Source organism: Mauremys mutica, chromosome 9 (assembly GCF_020497125.1).
Source record: "Mauremys mutica isolate MM-2020 ecotype Southern chromosome 9, ASM2049712v1, whole genome shotgun sequence".
Taxonomy (NCBI): domain Eukaryota; kingdom Metazoa; phylum Chordata; order Testudines; family Geoemydidae; genus Mauremys; species Mauremys mutica.
Window position 1 is genome coordinate 97,470,393 of NC_059080.1, and position 18,320 is coordinate 97,488,712.

The window sequence follows — 18,320 nt, forward strand, 5'->3', positions numbered from 1 at the left end:
TTCCTTCCTGCCACCTCCCCTTGCCCACACCAAGAATGGGCACAGTCTGTCGGGGACCCGGGCTGTCCCCACAGCTCTTGGTCTTCGCTGGACTGCTGGGCCGTGTTCAGGTTCCCGGATCTCCCTCCAGACCAGACCCGCGAGCGCTTCTCTTGGGACTCCCACGTTGGCCATCCTTAGGCTGGAAGAGCGATGGCTATAGTGCCACACAGGCGCCTTCACCCCATCCAGGGCAGACGGGCTGTAGCCGCTCTAAGCACAGGGTGGCAGGCGAGCCCTCGCCGACGCAGGCCCGGATCCGACAGCGGCACACGCGGCGGTATTTAGCAATGTTCTTTTATTTCCAGTTTAAGGTGAAAAGATCCCTTTAAATCTTCAATTAAATACTCCATAAAGCAAAAAAAAAAAAAAAAAAAAATATTTACAAATTCACGTGACCGGTAATTGAATCCTTGTTTTAATAATTACGCGTGCGGCTCGTTAACATCCGGCGCTCTATAAATACAGGGGATGCAGATGAAGCCACCGCTTGCTAGCTCGCACAATTGTGGCCTTAAACGTGTTGGGGGGAGGGGGGGGGACAGGAGCTGCCGAGCTGGCCCCATGGGAGGCTCGCCCAGCGCAGAGGGGGTTGGAACACCCCCCTCCCCCCGGAACGGCCCCAGCAGCTCCCAAGCCGATCTCAGAGGTGGGAGATTTGGGGGAGGGGGCTGAAATGATTTTTTCGAAAATAAAAAACCATCCGGCAGGTTTGTGGTGCAGGCTGTGATCCAGGGACGGGGGAGCGGGAGAGCAAAGTCCTGTCCCCAAACCAAATTTAATAAGTTTATATATATATAATCTCTCTATATTTCAGCAATAAATGGGGGGAGGAGACGGCCCCCAACAGACACGAGTTTCTGGTGCTTTGCACCCTGCCGAGTTTGGCCCCGCTCACTGCGATCCATCCGGGTTCCTGCACTGGGGCGGAGCAGAGCCCCACAGCCTGCCTGCCTCCTTCAGCATCAATTTATTATCATCAGACACAAACCAATACAGGCCTCGAAAACAAAACAAAAGGAAAGGAGGGAGTCCAGGAGGCAGGGCGGCTCCCCGCGGCCTCTGCGCAAGAGAGTCCAGGCCTCGGGGTGGGCCGAGGGGCCCTGGCCCCGCTCCTCAGTTGTTGTCCGATTCATCCTCAGCTTCCCGCAGCCAGGTGAAGAAGGCCGTCACTGACTTGAGGGCCACCCCCTTGCCCTGCTGCTCGGCTGGGTCCTTGCTCGACTCCCACTTGTAGAAGGCTTCCTCCTTGATGACGTCCTCGTCGTACAAGGCATCGAAGAACATTCGGAGCAGGTCTGTGGGGAGGGCGAGAGAGGGGTCAGGGGGACCTGGGAATAGCCCCTGCTGGGCACCCCCCACCCCAGAGCACGTCCACCCAGGGGCATGGGCTGGGATTGAGTGACTGCTGCCCTCCCCAGCCCCCCAGGAGCCAGCAGCTGGGCCCCAGCCGGCTGGAGACACTCACTCGGTGGCTGATCCAGCTTCACCACGAGGGCCTGTAAGGCGTAGAGCGCCTGCAGCTCCTTCTGCTCCTCGCTCACGTACTTCTGCAGCAGCTTGGCCCGGCTCTTGATCACCGCCGTGTCCACCCGGTACGGGTTCTCGACTGCGGGGGAGGGGAGCGAGTGAGAGAGGCGGGGGGCGGCCCCAGACCCGCCCCTCCCACACTCCCAGCAGATCCTGCAGCCCAGCCCCGGGGTGCAGCAGGTGGGACACGCGGCACCAGGAAGGGTGGAGGAACAGGCTCCCCACTGCACTTGGCACCAGCTAGCTTCCCCCTCCCATCCCAGCGGCCAGGGCTCTGGCTAGTTCAGGCCGCCCTCGTGGGAAGGTCTGGGCCCCAAGCGGAGCCCCCCGAGGCGGGGCGGGGCGGCCTCCTCTCTACTTACAGACAATGGCCGAATGGCACACGGACGTCATCAGGGCCCTGACGAAGACGCTCGACGAGACCTGATGCTCGCTGAGGTTGGCCTGGAGGGGGGAGAATACTTCAGAGCGGGCAGCCAGGCACAGCGCTGGAGGCGGGAGACCCCCCACCCCGGGCCTGGCCTCCCCAGGGAAGCCGCAGAGCAGCAGCAGTGATCCGGAGAGACAGCCAGTGCCCCTACCCAACTCCCCGCAGTGCCCCCTGCTGGGAGAGACTGGGACTGGAGCAACCAGGTGCACCCCCAGCCAGTACTCCTGCCCCCTTCCTCCTGGAGTACCTGGGAGCTCCCCCAACAGCCAGCACCCCTGCCCCACTCCCCTCTGGAGTATCTGGGAGCTCCCCCCACAGCCAGCACCCCTGCCCCACTCCCCTCAGTGTCCCCCTGCTGGGAGAGACTGGGACTGGAGCAACCAGCCAGTGCTCCTGCCCCACTCCCCCCTGGAGTACCTGGGAGCTCCCCCCACAGCCAGCGCCCCAGCCTCACTCCTCCAGCACCCCCTGCTGCGGAGGCCCTAGGGGCAGCGTACTCACCTCGATCCAGTCGTATATTCTTTGGTTGTTAGAGTTCTCTTTCAGCAGCTTCTCCATCTGCTTGCACAGCTCCTCGGCAGTCAGCTCCTTGCGGCTGGGTGTATCCGAGCTGTCCCCCATGGTGTACTCCACTTTCTGGGGACGGGAGAAGCCAGTGAGGGGAAGCCACGGCACCGCAACGGGAGGGAGACGCGCCCCAAGAGATGGGGCTGGGGGATCCCGCCTGCAGTGCCGGGCTGCTCAGCGTCAAGTTGCTCCCAGCTGGGTCCTCCAGCACCCAGAGCCCCAAAGCCAGCCAGGGGGCAGCTCCCACCCCCACAGTCCTGGAGAGGGTCCAGCCCCGCTCACCTGCTCCGTGACAAACTTGTTGACATCCTGGTCCTCGGGCAGGAACTCCTTCCAGCTCAGGCCGCCCTCTCTCCACAGCGTCCCTGCCTTCTTGTGGCTCTGCAAAGGGGGACGGGGGGAGAGCTCTCCTGGCGTCAGGCTTCCCAGGCAGGCTCGAACTACCCCTTTCCAAGGCGCGGGAGGGCAGAGCGAGCTGTGCCCAGCCGGAGGAGGGGACTGGGGGGGCAGACGTTCTGCTCCTTCTGCAACCGCAGCAGGAAGTGTCTCCACATGGCCCAGATCGGGGCTGCACGGCGGGGTCAGAGCCGCGGGGCAAAGCTTGGAGCCTGCACTCGTTCATAGAATCACAGAACTGGGAGGGACCTCGAGAGGTCGTCTAGTCCACAACCTCCCTAGGCAGTTTATTCCAGTGTTTAACCACCCTGACAGTTAGGAACTTTTTCCTAATGCCCAACCTAAACCTCCCTTGCTGCAGTTTAAGCCCATTGCTTCTTGTTCTATCCTCAGAGGTTAAGGCGGCCAATTCTTCTCCCTCCTCCTTGTAACAACCTTTTATGTACTTGAAAACTTATGTCCCCTCTCAGTCTTCTCTTCTCCAGACTAAACAAACCCAATTTTTTCAGTCTTTCCTCACAGGGTTCATGTTTTCTAGACCTTGAATCATTTTTGTTGCTGTTCTCTGGACTTTCTCCAATTTGTCCCCATCGCTCCTGAAATGTGGCGCCCTGAACTGGACACAACACTGCAGCTGAGGCCTAATCAGCACGGAGCAGAACGGAAGAATTACTTCTCGTGTCTTGCTTACAAAACTCCTGCTAATACGTCCCAGAAGGATGTTCACTTTTTTTGCAACAACGTTACACTGTTGACTCATATTTAGCTTGTGATCCACTCTGACCCCCAGATCCCTTTCTGCAGCTTCCTCCAACTCCTTTCATCTAGCGGTGCTTCCTCCGACCCAAACATCCCCACGGCAGCGAGGTCACAGGGAGCAGGGCCGCGCCCCAGAGCCAGACGGGAGGGGCTGGGGAAATCAGGGCCATGCCCCAGAGCCAGACAGGAGGGATGAGGTCTGCAGGGGGGTCAGGGCCGTGCCCCAGAGCCAGACAGGAGAGGTGGGGGCTGGGGGCCTGGGTCACGGCTCAGGTGTTACATGCAGACACCAGCCCTCCCTGCCAGGGACGTGGCTCTCGGTCCCCACTAGCAGGGTCAGGCGAGCAGACGGGCACGGGGGCGGCACTTACCATCCCCTTGCACAGCAACCCCAGGATCTCCAGCAGGAGGGTGCTGGCCTTGCCAATGGGCACCAGGGGCTTGGCAATCTCTCTGCAGGGCACAAATACACAGGTCAGCTCCTCGTTACGCAGCCAGCCACGCGCCTGGTGACGCTCCCCCCCCAGCCCCAGGCGCAGGGAGCTGCTCACCTGAAGAGCTCCTCCATGGGGATGCCCCCCTCCCGCAGGATGGGGGTGATCAGCTCGGCCAGGTAGAGCCAGATGTGCGGGATGTCGATCTCCATGTCCTCGGCGATCTCCAGGATGTCGTGCACCCTGCGAGGGAAGCAGAGGAGGGCCGGGCGGGTCAGCTTCCAGGAGCTGGGCTCAGGGCTGGCAGCCTGGGTGCCGTGTCTCCCTGCCAGCCCAGGGGAGTCTGCAGAGTGAGCCAGAGGGGCAGAGCTCTGCAGGCTGGAGCAGGGGAGCAAATCCCACCCCTGCCCATACGACCAGCCAGGCCCCCAGCCCGGATTCAGCAGCCCTAGGAGGGACAAAAGCCCCCTGGCTACAGGGGCCCCAGGGTGGGGGGGGGGGGGCCCTTACCCTTTGTAGTACTGCTCCTTGGTGAGGTTTCCTGCTTTCACCAGCTGGTACAGCAGCAGCCCCATGTGCTCGCGGGCGATCATGCTCCTCTCCAGCGTGGACTCGATGCCGTTTCGCACAAAGACGTAGAGCTGGGAGGGGCAGGCCAGCTCCTGCACACACTGCAGCGCCTCCTGCAGGGGGAGAGAGGGCTCAGCACCGCCCTGGTCCCACCCTTTTGCACACACTGCAGCAGCTGCTGCGGGGTAGACTGGAGTGGCTCAGAAGGGCCCTGTGCTTGCTCCTGGTCCCCAGCAAAGGGCTGACGGCTCCCAGCCCTATCCCCTGCCCCTCCTAGCCAGCCCAGCCCCCTGCCCTGCCCCATCCACCTCATTGTTGAAAGGAAAGATCATTATCACTTGTAATTCTGCTGCCAGTTCCAGAGCTGCAGGCGTCACAGGAACACAGGGCCCCCCCAGCGCAGATCCCAGCATGCAATGCTTCTCCCTGCCTCCCCGTCCCAGTTCTCGCCTTCATGTCGTTGATATGCAGGTACTCTTCAATGATGGCCTTGGATTTCTTCTCCAGCTCCTCCTCCGACAGCGCTGGCTTGGGGGGGGCCGCAGGGGGCGCCGGCTCACGCTTAACTGTGCGGAGGGAGAGATCCCATCAGCATGGCTGGGCTGTGGAGTGGATGCCCCAGCCAAGCGCAGACAGCCAGGCCCTTGACGGGACTCGGGCGCTAGGCAGGTGAACATGGCACCGCCTCCCCCTCTCCTCACCTGGCTCCCTGCTCCTGTCCCGCTCCTCCGTCATGCTGGAAACCTTCCGGACGGCCTCCTGGGCTCCCTGCCTCTCGCGCTCCCGGCTCCTGTCCTCCGTCTCCTTGCTGTAGCTCCGCTTGGTGATGGGGGGCCGGTTCCTGTCTGCCCGCTCCCCCCTGTCAGGGCGCTCCAAGCGGTCACCCCTCTCCAAGCGCTCGCGCTCAAACCGCTCCCCTCGCTCTCCGGCCTTCTCCGACCGATCCCGGCTGGAGCTGCCCCTGGGGGGAGGTGGGGGGAAAAGGAGGTGAAGCACCCCCGGTACTCTAGCACCCCCCTCCCCAATGACTCTCCGCTCTCCTGACTGCACATGCTGCTTCCCCACCCGCCCGAACCCAGGGTGAGACGGCTCTGGCGCCCGGCCCTCTCCTGGGGTTTGAAAGCCTTGCCTGGCTCCCTGTTGCGTGTGTCCCCGTCACCTTCTCTGCAGATGTGAGAGCCTCTGCCTCAGCAGCCCCTGCATCTCTAGCTGTTATAGGGTCTCAGCTGGTAGCGCCCCAGCTTTGTCGTCTGATTTTTGTGGCACTGCCTGAGACTTGGTATCTCCCCTGGGCCTGGCAGGAGCAGCATTCCCCACACCCCACAGGCCTCTCCCACCTGCCCCACCGCATGGCTGAATGAGTAGCAGCTGCAGGGGGCTGAGAGGAGCTGCACCCCACTGGCTCTTGGCCTCTCCAAAGCTCTGCTCCAGCAGCATCTCCCCACACGCCTGGGACTGCCAGGCACTCAGGCAAGCTCCTTCCCCTCGCTGTGTGTTAGAGGCTCTGCCCCCGGTCCGTGCGCAGCCCCGTGCCTGGGAATAGCAGGAGGAGATCACCCAAAACACATTCACCAGGCTCTGGCGGCCCACGGCCAACAGCCAAACGGGCTCACGGGACTCACCTCTGTACCACGCGCCGGGAATCCAGGCTCTCCGCGGGGGTCGACTGCTGCAGGGCTGAGAAGCGATTCAAGGTGCTAGTAGCTGGCCGGGTGGCATCAGAAGCTGGAAACAGAACAGATGAGTCAAACCGGGTGTGGGCACAGCACCCTCCCCTCCCCAATCCGAGACAGACCACCCAGGCACCAGGCTCCTCCCGCCACAGAGCCAGCGAGCACTGCTCATGTACCTGAGTCAGCAGGCTTGGCACCAGATCCCCCGCTGCTGCCCTTCCCCCAGCTCAGACGCCCACCAGGTGCAAACAGCTGATTATTGGAGTCGATCGATCCAGGCTGCACAGAGAGAAACCGACACGGAGTTGGCTCGAGTTGTTTCTTGTCTAGCACAATGCCCCGCCTTCCCCTCGCCGAAAGGAGCTGGCAGACGGTGGGGAGGGCACATGCCAGCACACAGGGCTCAGAGCCCAGCAGGGAAAGGTCTTGCCAGACACGCAGCATCCACCCAGAGCCGGGCTCCCAGCAAGCTGCTTGCCCAAGAGCCCACGCTGCCTATGGGCAGGCGTCCATGCTCCCCGAATCAAGCTGGCCCTAGATCCTGCAGCAAAGCCTCTGGATCTGGCACTGCTCTAGTCATTCCGCAGCAGCTTCGCTTAGTGAGGTTGCTAGGAGGTGGAACAGCCCAGCCAATGCAGCAGCTGCTCAGTATTCGTTATCACTGGCACTATGTGCTCAGCACTCCTGGGGAAACAGTCTGGACTAAAGGATAGGTAGGAGCTGGACTTTTCTGTTGAGATGATCCCTAGCAAAACAGGTAACATTGGCATTCAGTGTGCCATCTTTGGGTTTCAGAGTTAACACCCTATTGGGCTGAATAGGGACAGTCATCCGTCTCTCAGCTATCGATTCAGGCTGTCTGCAGACATCTGCATTGGTTACATGCCAGCATGTTTTCAAAGTTTCATAACCATAAGGACTAGGACCATGTAAAGGAAAATTGAGACCGGAGGCCAGTTCTGTGGCTGCTGAGAGCTCCCTCCCCCGAGACACCACCAACGCCCGCCCCCATCCCAACCCCCACTCACCTTTGTGATCTTGGTTATCCGGCTGGTGTCAATAGGCCTGTTGCCCTTGCTGATGGGGACGGTGTTCCAGCCATCATCTGCAACCTGGCTCCCTCGCCCACCTGTACGGCACAGGGACAGACCAGGCCGAGGTCACCAGCCACCCCCAGCACCACAGAGATACAGACCCCCCACATCACACTCACAGGGCAGAGCCAGGGCCTGAGGAGCAGGCAGCTCCAGGTCCAGTTCTCCTGCCCACAGGAACATGGGACCCTGCCCTGGCGGGCACTCTGGGTCTGCTGGGGCGAGGGCCATCAGCCACCCCCAAGAGCCCCAGGTGAGCGTGTGGAAAGGGGGAATCATTCAAACTGGTCTGTAAATGTCACAGGCCTGAGATCCTGGGAGCAGCAGGGTCAAGAGCCCCCCAACCCCAGCGCTTGATGTGGTTTGCCAGGGCCGTGGGGACTCAGCAAGGTGCTCCAAGAAGCTCACAGGCCTCTCACCTCCAGATGAGGAACCAGGAGGCCCTCTCCTCTTGTCCTGCTTTGACATGAGCTGCTGCACTTTGATGTGTTCCCGATGCTCCTCCATCTCCGCCTCCTTGTGGATCTGGTCAATGGTTTTAGGGCCCTGGTCCCCTCGCCGTGGCACCCAGCTATTCTGCAAAGGGCATGGGGGGGAGGGGAGTTACAGCAGCTGCAGGAGGGGGAAAGGATCCATTGGGCTGTCTACGCACTGCCTTACCCATCTGTGCAGGACTGGAATGGCCCGATGAGGCATGTTGGCACAGGATTCGCCAGCATCCGGCACCCCGCCAGGGGCTCACGCCGCGCAGACACGGTTCCACCCACACGCTACCTGCCTTCGAATCCAGAGCCTGCTGCCATCACAGCCAGGCACAGATTTCCTGGCCCCCCCCCTCCGGCAGTGGGGCAGCCTTCATGGATTCTCTCCAGCCCAGACAGCCTCCTGCTGTTTTCCCAGGCCTGTACCAGGTGGCATGCCACTCCGGAGGGGTGGGGGCTACACAATGCCAACCAACCCAGGAGGAGGTGGGGGGGAGGGGAGAGAAGATCTGTGGGTTTGATGGCCACAGCGTTGCTCTATGCCAGATTCCACCATGCCCCCGCCTATCCTGAGGATATGGGGGTGGGGCTGGCACCCATCTACCTGTATGTACACGTCCCTTACCCGGGAGGGTCATGCCCGCCTATCCAGAGGCAAGACTGGCACCTTACCCGCCTGAGGTCAATCACATCCTGCAGCATGAAGCGAATTCGAGACGACGTTTTCTTCTCCTTAATGATCTTGTCCATCTGGTTGAAATACTGATCCATTCTGGGCTGCACGAGGGGAGACAGCGTTACCCCAGTCGCCACCATGCCCTCCCCACGCCTGGCACTGCAGCGCGCCAGGGCCCCACGGCTCCCTGCGCTAGGGCTGCGAGCGCAGCACCTGGGGCACCGGTCGCCTGCGGGAGTCACCGACCCCCCTCCCAGGGAGCAGAAATGGAGGGAGTGAAAAGCGGATGGGAAGTAGGGAGCCACTCTGGCTGGGCAGGCCCCACTGCCTCCCCTCCCCACAACAGCTCAGCCCCACACACGCTCCCTGCCCCTCTCCAGAGCCCCCCACAGGCAGCATCAACACCCCTCTCTGCAATGGGGTGTCTGAAGGGCCTACAGTCCGAGGCCACTGAGCAAGGTGGAGCAGCCTGTAGGGACGGCTGCTGCCCTGCTTTCCGGCGCTCCCTGGCTCTCCTGGGCACCCTGACCCGACAGGCCTGGGGCAGGGAAGCTGGGGGAAGAGGGCGGCAGGTTACCTTGGCTTTCTCGAAGTCCAGGTCCTTGCCAATGGTGGTGAGCAGGCGGCACAGGCACTCGAGCGACTCCTCGTCGTGGTTCTTGAGCAGCTTCACCACGCAGTCGTGCATGATGGCCTCCGTCAGCATCTTCAGCTTGAAGAGCTCCCCGATGAACTTGATGTTCCCCAGCGAGCGCCTCCTTGCCTTGTCCCGCGCATCGTCCAGCTCCTCCTTCAGGCGAGCCTTCTCCTCCGGCTGCGGGGAGGGGAGGAGAGCGGGGTTTAGCCAGGAGAGCCGCATCCCGCTGCTCCTGATCACACCTCGCCCCCCTGAGAACAGCCCCACTCACAGCAGCAGCGTCGTCCATCTCCTTCTGCTTCTTCTCAAAGATCTCGTCGTCGTCCTTGTCCTTCTCAAACTCCTTCTGGCAGCGGTTCAGCAGCAGCTTGCGGAAGTTCACGGTCACCGCCGGCTTGTCAGTTGTGGGGACTTTCAGCTGCAGGGGGGATGGGACCAGAGATGACGGGGGGGTAATACCCACCAGGCTGGCCAACCAGCCCTGTACCCTCACCCCTCGCAGCCAGTCCTGCTCCAGCCCAACACGGGGACAGCTGCCAGCTCCACCCCACGCAAGGTGAGATGTCTGAGCCATTAGAGCTGGGAGCCAGGACTCATCGCTTCCATTCATCCCCAGCTCTGCCACCTCATATAAATCCCTCCGTTGACCCCCACGGTGCCTCAGTTTCCCCACCTGTAAGCCGGGGGGTCCCGGCTCCACAAAGGCTCTAAGAGGCTATGATTTCTGTGGCGGGAAGGTGCCAGGGCAAACAGAGCTCGGAGGAGCTAAGCCCCCAGGGCACTCACCCCCATAAGGCAACGGCACATGTTGGCATAGGCAACGGAGAAGTTTGGCTCGGAGATGGCCTTCTCGAAGATGAGATCAATGACACCCTTGAGCCGCTCCTCGGTGTCAATGGACAGCTCCGTGACCTGCTTCATCAGCTGCTGGAACATCTGCGGCGTCAGCTTGTTCAGGATGCTGCGCACACGCCGGAACAGGTCCTGCAGGGACGCCCCAGACACGGTGAGTGAGAGCCGGCCCCATCCGCCCCAAGCCCCCTCGCTTCCCGCAGCTCCTCCATACCTACCTGCGTCTTGATGTTGTCAGGATCCTCCTCCTCGGCAGCCCGCTTGCTGCTGGGCTTCCAGGCCTTCTCAGCCTTGTTGAGCTTGATGTCCTCGTTCAGGGAGACGGTGGCGATGATTTTCCGGGGCTCTTTCCTCTGGCTCTGCTGTGAGCGGCGCGGGCCCAACCCTGCGGGCTGAGGAGGAGGAAGAGGAGACATCAGCACTTCCCTTCTCATCTCCCCGCATGCCACTGTCAGGCAGAACCGGGGCCTTGCACCCCATGCAATGGGTCTGTATCCAGCTCCCCAGCTGGGGAGCCCCCACTGTAAGAACAAGCCAGATGGGCCGATGGCACCAGCACAGGCTCCTGGGCCCCTTCAGATCCTCAGTTCCATCACAGAGCATCAGTGGCCCAGACACGATGGCACAAACAGGAGATCATCATGCAGGCAAGCAGGAAGAAGGCTGAGGCTGGTGACTCTTTGACGCACTTACCGGTCCCCGGTTGCCCATGGACGGACGGCCCAGGTTGGCAAAGGAAGGGGTGAAGTCAGGGCCGCAGTTCATCCCACTCAGGCGGATGGGGTCCAGCGGTCGCATAGGCGTTTTATTCACCTGCAAGTCAGAAGAGGGGGACAAACCCACTGAGGATTCCCCACCTGCTGGGCTGAAGGCAGAGCCAGGCCCCATTGGCAAACTACATCCTCAGGATGCCCAGTGGAGAAGCGTCACTGCAGCAGAGGAGACAATGCCAGGAAGGGAGCAGGGCACCCAGAGGGCTCAGGCCATACAGCTCTACCAGGGCCCAGTGGGAGCGCAGCAAGGAAAATGGCTGGATCACACTCTCATAAGAACGGCCAGGCTGGGTCAGACCAAAGGTCCATCTAGCCCAGTGTCCTGTCTTCCGACAGTGGCCAATGCCAGGTGCCCCAGAGGGAATGAACAGAACAGGGAATCAAGTGATCCATCCCGTCGCCCATTCCCAGCTTCTGGCAGGCAGAGGCTAGGGACACCATCCCTGCCCATCTTGGCTAACAGGCTTTGATGGACCCATCCTCCATGAATCTATCTAGCTCTTTTTGAACCCTGTTGGTGTCTTGGCCTTCACAACATCCCCTGGCAAAGAGTTCCACAGGTTGCCTGTGTGTTGTGGGAAGAAATACTTCCTTAGCTTTGTTTTAAACCTGCTGCCTATTTACTTCACTTGGTGACCCCTCGTTCTTGTGTTATGAGGAGTAACGAACACTTCCTCCACACCAGTCATGATTTTATAGACCTCTATCATATCCCCCCTTAGTCATTTCTTTCCCCAGCCGAAAAGTCCCAGACTTGTTAATCTCTCCTCACATGGAAGCTGTTCCAGACCCCTAATCATTTTTGTTGTCCTTCTCTGTACCTTTTCCAATTCCAATGTAACTTTTTAGGGATGGGGTGACCACATCTGCACGCAGTATTCAAGGTGTGGGTGTACCATGGATTTAGATAGAGGCAAGATGATATTTTCTGTCTTATTAGCTATCCGTTCCTTGATGATTCCCAACACTCTGTTCGCTGTTCTGCCTGCCACTGCACACTGAGTGGATGTTTTCAGAGAACTATCCACAATGACTCCAAGAGCCCCCTCTTGAGTGGGAACAGCTAATTTAAACCCCAACGTTTTGTACGTACAGTTGGGGTTGTTTTCCAATGTGCATTACTTTGCATTTACCAACATTATCTTCTCCCACAGCAAGGGGAGATGACACGGATGGGACAACTCCAAGGGAAGGCACCTCTGGCATGTCACAGCCAAGGAGCTGCGGTAGGGTCAGAAGCAGCAAAGGAGGCTCTGCTCATTCCAGACTGGGCACTTTTCTCAGCTTCCCAGCACCACGTGCCCGAGTGCACCGGATGGCTTCAGAACAGCTACTGGCTGATCTGATCCGGGCCATGGCAATGCCCATTCCCAGAGCTCATCCCCCGCCCCGAGATACTTGGGTCCCATGTTCTGGCCAGAGCGGAGTGCACAGAGAGACCAAGCATGAAACGAAGCGCGGTTAGTGGCATTTCCCCCATGCGGTAACAAGCTCGCGCCGGTAGATCCAGGGTCCTCACCAGTCTGGTGGTGGTACTGACCTTGTCCAGCACCACATCGCTGATCTGGGGCAGCCCCTCGGGTTTCTGCATGCTGGCGAAGATGAACTGGAAGCCCAGCAGGAATTCACGGTCGTATTGCTTCTTCTCCTCTGGGTTCAGGGGCTTCCATTGTTCTGTGGCAGGGGAAAGGAGACCACCCTGAAAAACCACATCCCACCCAGCCGCAGCCCACACCCGGGGGACGTCGCAAGGCGGGAAGAAGGGGCAGAGAAGCAGCAGGCAGGGCCAAGTGGCACAGCGGGTAGGGAGAGAGCAGCAGCCCCACACGGCAGGCACTGAGCGGGACTGGCCCCAGCCCAGCCCCAGGGGCTCCCTGCAGTGGGAGGAAGGTCACGCCTGGCTCAGTGGTGGCACTGCCAGTCTCTGTCCACCCCCCTGATGTAAGGGGATGTGGGAAGTCAAGCCCACCTCAACCCAACATGGCAGATGCAGACCCTTGTGCCGTGAAGGCCTATCAGGAGGCTCCACAACAAGGCAGCCTCACATACCGCAGAGGGGCAGCCAGTGGGCAAAGCCTGCAGGCCACAGGACACGCTGCGACCTGCAGCTCTTCCAGCTCCTGGCAAGCTGCTCACACAGCTCCCCGACGTGCAGGGCTGGCGTCACCCCGCGGGGGCCGGCGTCTGCAGGACCCAACCTGCAGCCTAAGCCCGACGCTCCTGCCCTGCCCGAAGACCCACTGTCCTCCAGTGCCCACTGGACTAGCAGGTTGTGAATGGATCTGCCCCCCGGTCCCCGCCCCCAGTCCCAGTCTGCACTAGATGCTAGTGGGCCCTGCTGAGGTTGAGTCTCTGCAGAAGCTGGCGAGCCAGGACAGTGACCAAGGGGAAGTGAAGCCAAGAGCGGTGAAAGTCAGCGGGACGACCGGCGCGCGCTCCCGGCACCCCACCAGTGCAGCCCCCGCCTGCTCAGATCCTCAGTTCCATCACAGAGCGTCAGAGGCCCAGACACGATGGCTCATAGTGGATGTCATCACAGGAGGCCGGGCCAGTCCGAGCGCAAGAAGGAAGCAACGAGCAGGACACCTACTTTGGCTGAAGGAAGGCTCACCTTCCTTGTACTGGTACTTCTGATCTGCGGCCTTGACCTTCTCTGGATCCAGCTTGTCCTCCTTCTCTTCCCAGGTCTCCTCCGTCTCCTCCTGGGGGCAGGCTGGGGCGGCCTCCTTGGGCTCAGGGACTGGGGGCTTGTTCTCCACCTCAGAGGCACCATCGCTGATCTGAGACTTCCAATGAAAGGAGACAGCGAGACAAGAAGTGAGCGAGGAACCCAGCCAGCTCCTCCCAAGACCCTGGAAACGTACTCAGGGCCCCCAGGATACCCCGTCCCATAGCAGCCCCCAGTGCAGAAAGCTCCCTAGTCGGAGAACTAGGCACACGACTACCCCATGCCCTCAAGCCCTGGCCCTGCTGGGGGGAGCCCCGGAACCCAGACTCCCTGCTGCAACTCAGATCCTCAGTTCCATCACGGTGCATCAGTGGCCCAGACACGATGGCACTAACAGGAGCTCATCACAAGAGGCAGCAGCTCTGGGCGGTGCAGGGGTGGGAAGACCACACACCCACCTCTTTAAAGGCATCCAGCAGGTCGCCCACGGCTTCCTTCTTGTTGAGCTCTTTCATTTTCCGCTTCTTCTTTGGCACCGACACAGCGACTGGAGGGGAGAGGTGGGAAAGTGAGGCCCTGGCCCCGCAAGGGGGAGAGAGACATGTGCCCCGGCCACCCCTCCAATGAAAACAAGCCCCACATTTTGAGCCCCTCCCCCTGCAGTACAGGGAGAGATTCCCCTGCTCCAGGAGCCCCCATCCTTAGCCCAGGGGTGCCCCCCCAGCCCCCACACCTTGCGTGATCTCCTCAGAGCTCTGGGAAAGAGGCGCTTCCAACGGGGAATTCTGCTCTGGTGCTTCCAGGGGCTCCTCGCACTCCTCCTCTTCCTCCTGTTCCTCCTCCTCCTCCTCTGCAGGGGGGGAGGCTGGGATGGCCGGCTCCTCTGCCTTAACCTCCTCGGGTTCCGAGATGGGGCTGACATCCGACTCCGGCTGCTCCTCTGGCTCGTCGGCCTCCTGCTTGCCAAGTACCTCCAGCCCGTTGGGCAGCTCCAGCTCCTCTGGCTGGGCAACAGGAGCCTCCACGACTGGCTCTGGCTGGCACACAGGTGGCTCGGCCACTGGCTCTGGCGTTTCCTCCAAGACTCCATTGGATTCGACAACAGCCTCGCTGGAGGCCTCTTCCTGGGGGGGCGGGGGGCTGGGGGAAGCAGCAGGCTTAGCTGGCAGCTCCTCCTCCAGGGGCTCCTCCTCCAGGGTCACCTCCACTGGTGCCACCTCCTCCATTGGTGCCACCTCCTCTTGTGTTTCTACCAGCACCGGTTGGGCAGGGGGTTCCAGGACAGGGGTGGCAGCTGCCTCCTCCTGGGGCTCTATGTCCAAGGTAGGGGCTTCCTCAGGCTGCTCCATGCCCCCTGGCACTGTAGTGGTGGCTTTAAGAGGTTCATGTGTGTCTGCAGGAGCCTCAGCCAGCTCCGCTTTAGTGTCCATGTCCACCGGGCCCTCCAGCGGCACCAGCGGCACCGGGGCCAGCAGCACAGGCTCTACCTCGGCGATCAGGGGAGGCGGGGGAGACGGGGACGCTGATTTACTTGGCTCTAGGCAGACAGGTTTACTTACAACCGGGACAGGCTTTGGGCGGTCATCTGCAAAGAAGGGAGACAGGACGTTAGCGGTGCCCAGGGCAAGCCCGCCTCCCCGGGCCAATCCGTCGAGCTGGGGGCACAGGTGGGCTATTGGGGGCCAGCTGGCTGCCACAGACGAGGGAGGGGCTCAGGGTCACGGGGGAGAGCCAAGGAAGCAGGTTAGGGTTAGGGCTATGGAGACGAAGGAGGGTCCTGCCCCACAGGAGCAAGGAGGTTGCAGCAGACGGGAGATCAGGCATCAAGGGGCTAAGCTGCTAACACACACACACACACACACACCCCACCCCCGCAGTCGGTGACCGTGCTGGAGCACGGCACGCGGGAGACTGGGCTCTAAGCGGCACCGGAGTGAAGCCGGGAATCACATACAAGGCTTCAGTGCCACGTCAGAGCACAAGAGCTGCCACGCTGGGTCAGATCACAGGCCACTATGCCCTGTCTCCGACAGCGCCCGCACCACAGCTTCAGGGGGAGTGTACAGAACAGAGCAGTTATAAAGTGACCCACTCATCTTCCTCTCCTGCTTCTGATAATCAGAGGATTAGGGTCACCCAGAGCATGGAGCTGCATCTCTGACCATCTTGGCTAATAGCCATTGATAAACCTGTCCTCCAGTTCTTTTTTTTTTGAACCCCGTTATACTTTTGGCCATAACATCCAGTGGCAATGAGTTCCACAGGTTAATTGCGCATCGTGTGAAGGAGTACTTCCTCTTGTTTGTATAAACTGCCTGCCTATCAATTGCATCGGGTGACCCCTCGTTTTTGTAGGGTGTGAAATGGTAAATAACCCTTCCCCATTCACTTTCTCCCACCCATTCATGATTTTAGAGACCTCTCTCATCCCCCCTTGGTCATCTTTTTTTCTATGCTGCCTAATCCTTTTAGTCTCTCCTCATATGGAAGCTGGTCCATATCTCTAATCATTGTTTGTTTCCCCTCCGCTATATCCTCTGGACACAGTATTCAAGGTGTGAACGCACCATGGATTTATATAGAGGCATTATATTTTTGTCTTATTTTCTATCCCTTTTCTAATAGTTCCTAACTCAGTGACTCAAACTTGTTCTTACTGGTGACCCCTTTCACACAGCAAGCCTCGGAGAGCGACCCCCTTTATAAATTAAAAACACTTTTTAATACATTTAACACCATTATGAATGCTGGAGGCAAAGCAGGGCTTGGGGTGGAGGCTGACAGCTTGTGACCCCCCCCATATAATAACCTCCCGACCCCCAGTTTGAGAACCCCTGTCCTAACTTCACCTTTTTGACCACTGCTGTGTGTTGTGCAGTTGTTTTCAAAGAACTATCTACAGTGACTCCAAGATCTCTGAGTGGTAACAAGAGAAGAACAGTGTAGCTCCCCTTTTTAAAGTTAAACGTTACTACGGTGGATATACGTATAGCTGGGATTATTTTTTTCAATGTGCATTACTTTGCACTTATCAACATTGAATTTCATCGGCCATTTTGTTGCCCCATCACCCAGTTTTGTGAGAGCCTCTAACTCCCTGCAGGCAGCTTTGGACACAAATGATTTGGTATCATCTGCAAACTTTGCCACTTCACCGTCTGCTCCTTCTTCCAGATTGTTAATGAAAATGTTGAACAGCACTGGTCCCAGTGCAGATCCTTGGGGGACCCTGCTGTTCACCTCTGTGAAATTGACCATTTATTTCTACCCTTTGTCTCCTATCTTTCAACCAGTTACTGACCCATGAGAGGACCATCCTCCTTATCCCATAGCTACTTAGGGCAGGTCTACACTATGGGGGAAAATCGATCTAAGATACGCAACTTCAGCTACGTGAATAACGTAGCTGAAGTCTAAGTATCTGATATCGAATTACTTACCGTCCTCACGGCGCGGGATCGACATCCGCGGCTCCCCATGTCGACTCCGCTACCACCGTTCGCGTTGGTGGAGTTACGGAGTCGACATGAGCGCGTTCGGGGATCGATATATCGCGTCTAGATGAGACGCGATATATCGATCCCCGAGAAATCGATTGCTACCCGCCAATACGGCGGGTAGTGAAGACGTACCCTTAGTTTCCTTAAGAGCCTTGGTGTGTGACCTTGTTAAAGGGTTTCTGAAAATCCACACACACTGTCAATTGGATCCCCCTGATCCACACGTTTGGTGACTCCCTCAAAGAATTCTGATAGATTGGTGAGGCAAGACTTCCCTTTATAAAAGCCGTGTTGACTCTCCCCCAACACATCATGTTCATCTATGCATCCGATAGTTCCCAGAGGGATGCAATGTTCATCTAGGTGTCTGATCATTCCCAGCTACTTGGCCAATTGCCTCTGGGTAGAGGGAGCAAATATGCTTGCGCGCCCTGGGCACTAAAATGCCTAGTTAGGACTCTGGCCCAGGGCCTCCACCCCCAGACTATGTACTGGGTTGTGATAAGCCATAAACATTGACAAGTGACTGCTGCGTTGTTTCACTGGAGATCAGACTTGCGGGGTGTCATTCCCGGGATCCACTCTTGCTGACATGCTCAAAGAATTCTAACAGATTAGCAAGGCACAACTTTTCCCTGCAGACTTGGACTCATCGTCCAAATCGCCGCAGGATCTTGTAAGTGTCATAGCCATCTTATCTTTTCACCCCACTACTGTATCCACCATAGTAACATTTAACTTTAAAAAAGGGAACTACACAGGAATGAGAATGGTAGTTAGAGGGAAACTAAAAAGAGAACAAAGGTAAAATGCCTGCAAGCAGCATAGAGACAACTTTCAAAACACCTTAATAGAGGTTCAGACTAAATGTATATCGCAAATTAAATTATATATATATATATATAATTATCATCAAATCCCAGTGAGAAAAACAGGAAGCACCACAAACTCTGGCAAGTAAAATGTAAAAAGTATAAGAAGTCTGGCCAGGAAAGAATTTGAGAAACAACTTGCTAAAGATGCAAAAAACAAGTGTGTGAGAAGCAGGAAGCCTGCCAAACAGTCAGACACCAGATGTGTTAAAGCAGCACTCAAGGAAGACAAGGTCAGTGCAGAGAGGCTAACTGAATTCTTTGCATCGGTCTTCACCACAGAGGATTTGGTGGAAGATGCCCCAAAAGGCTAGCTCTGATGTGGGTAACAAATCTAAAGCAGCAAAGAATCCTGTGGCACCTTATAG

The 18,320-nt window shown here is 58.6% G+C and overlaps 1 protein-coding gene and 3 non-coding genes across 15 annotated transcripts in view; all 4 read right to left on the reverse strand.

The window, feature by feature from the left end:
- Positions 1-320: 320 nt before the first annotated feature.
- The window catches only part of EIF4G1 (eukaryotic translation initiation factor 4 gamma 1), a 43,057-nt gene continuing 25,057 nt past the window's right edge, over positions 321-18,320 (reverse strand). For 6 of the 12 annotated variants that reach the window (XM_045029633.1, XM_045029626.1, XM_045029635.1 and 3 more), the window contains 24 exons: positions 14,314-15,165; positions 14,039-14,127; positions 13,503-13,698; positions 12,432-12,586; positions 10,833-10,952; positions 10,358-10,531; positions 10,074-10,271; positions 9,559-9,705; positions 9,228-9,464; positions 8,647-8,751; positions 7,912-8,068; positions 7,427-7,527; positions 6,575-6,677; positions 6,348-6,450; positions 5,427-5,686; positions 5,176-5,291; positions 4,666-4,838; positions 4,273-4,398; positions 4,093-4,174; positions 2,849-2,947; positions 2,501-2,635; positions 1,932-2,013; positions 1,508-1,648; positions 442-1,337 (listed from right to left, as the gene is read on the reverse strand). In XM_045029633.1, coding sequence (XP_044885568.1) covers positions 1,156-1,337; positions 1,508-1,648; positions 1,932-2,013; positions 2,501-2,635; positions 2,849-2,947; positions 4,093-4,174; positions 4,273-4,398; positions 4,666-4,838; positions 5,176-5,291; positions 5,427-5,686; positions 6,348-6,450; positions 6,575-6,677; positions 7,427-7,527; positions 7,912-8,068; positions 8,647-8,751; positions 9,228-9,464; positions 9,559-9,705; positions 10,074-10,271; positions 10,358-10,531; positions 10,833-10,952; positions 12,432-12,586; positions 13,503-13,698; positions 14,039-14,127; positions 14,314-15,165 — 4,133 coding nt within the window. In that variant the 3' untranslated portion in view covers positions 442-1,155. Of the gene's footprint in view, positions 1,338-1,507; positions 1,649-1,931; positions 2,014-2,500; positions 2,636-2,848; positions 2,948-4,092; positions 4,175-4,272; positions 4,399-4,665; positions 4,839-5,175; positions 5,292-5,426; positions 5,687-6,347; positions 6,451-6,574; positions 6,678-7,426; positions 7,528-7,911; positions 8,069-8,646; positions 8,752-9,227; positions 9,465-9,558; positions 9,706-10,073; positions 10,272-10,357; positions 10,532-10,832; positions 10,953-12,431; positions 12,587-13,502; positions 13,699-14,038; positions 14,128-14,313; positions 15,166-18,320 lie in introns of all 12 variants that reach the window. The other 6 variants (XM_045029639.1, XM_045029634.1, XM_045029638.1 and 3 more) reach the window with 4 other exon arrangements.
- LOC123378140 lies at positions 10,711-10,787 on the reverse strand. The gene has a single exon (XR_006582482.1). It is a non-coding gene; the product is annotated as a small nucleolar RNA SNORD66 (small nucleolar RNA).
- On the reverse strand, positions 13,378-13,454 carry LOC123378142. The gene has a single exon (XR_006582484.1). It is a non-coding gene; the product is annotated as a small nucleolar RNA SNORD66 (small nucleolar RNA).
- LOC123378141 lies at positions 13,917-13,993 on the reverse strand. The gene has a single exon (XR_006582483.1). It is a non-coding gene; the product is annotated as a small nucleolar RNA SNORD66 (small nucleolar RNA).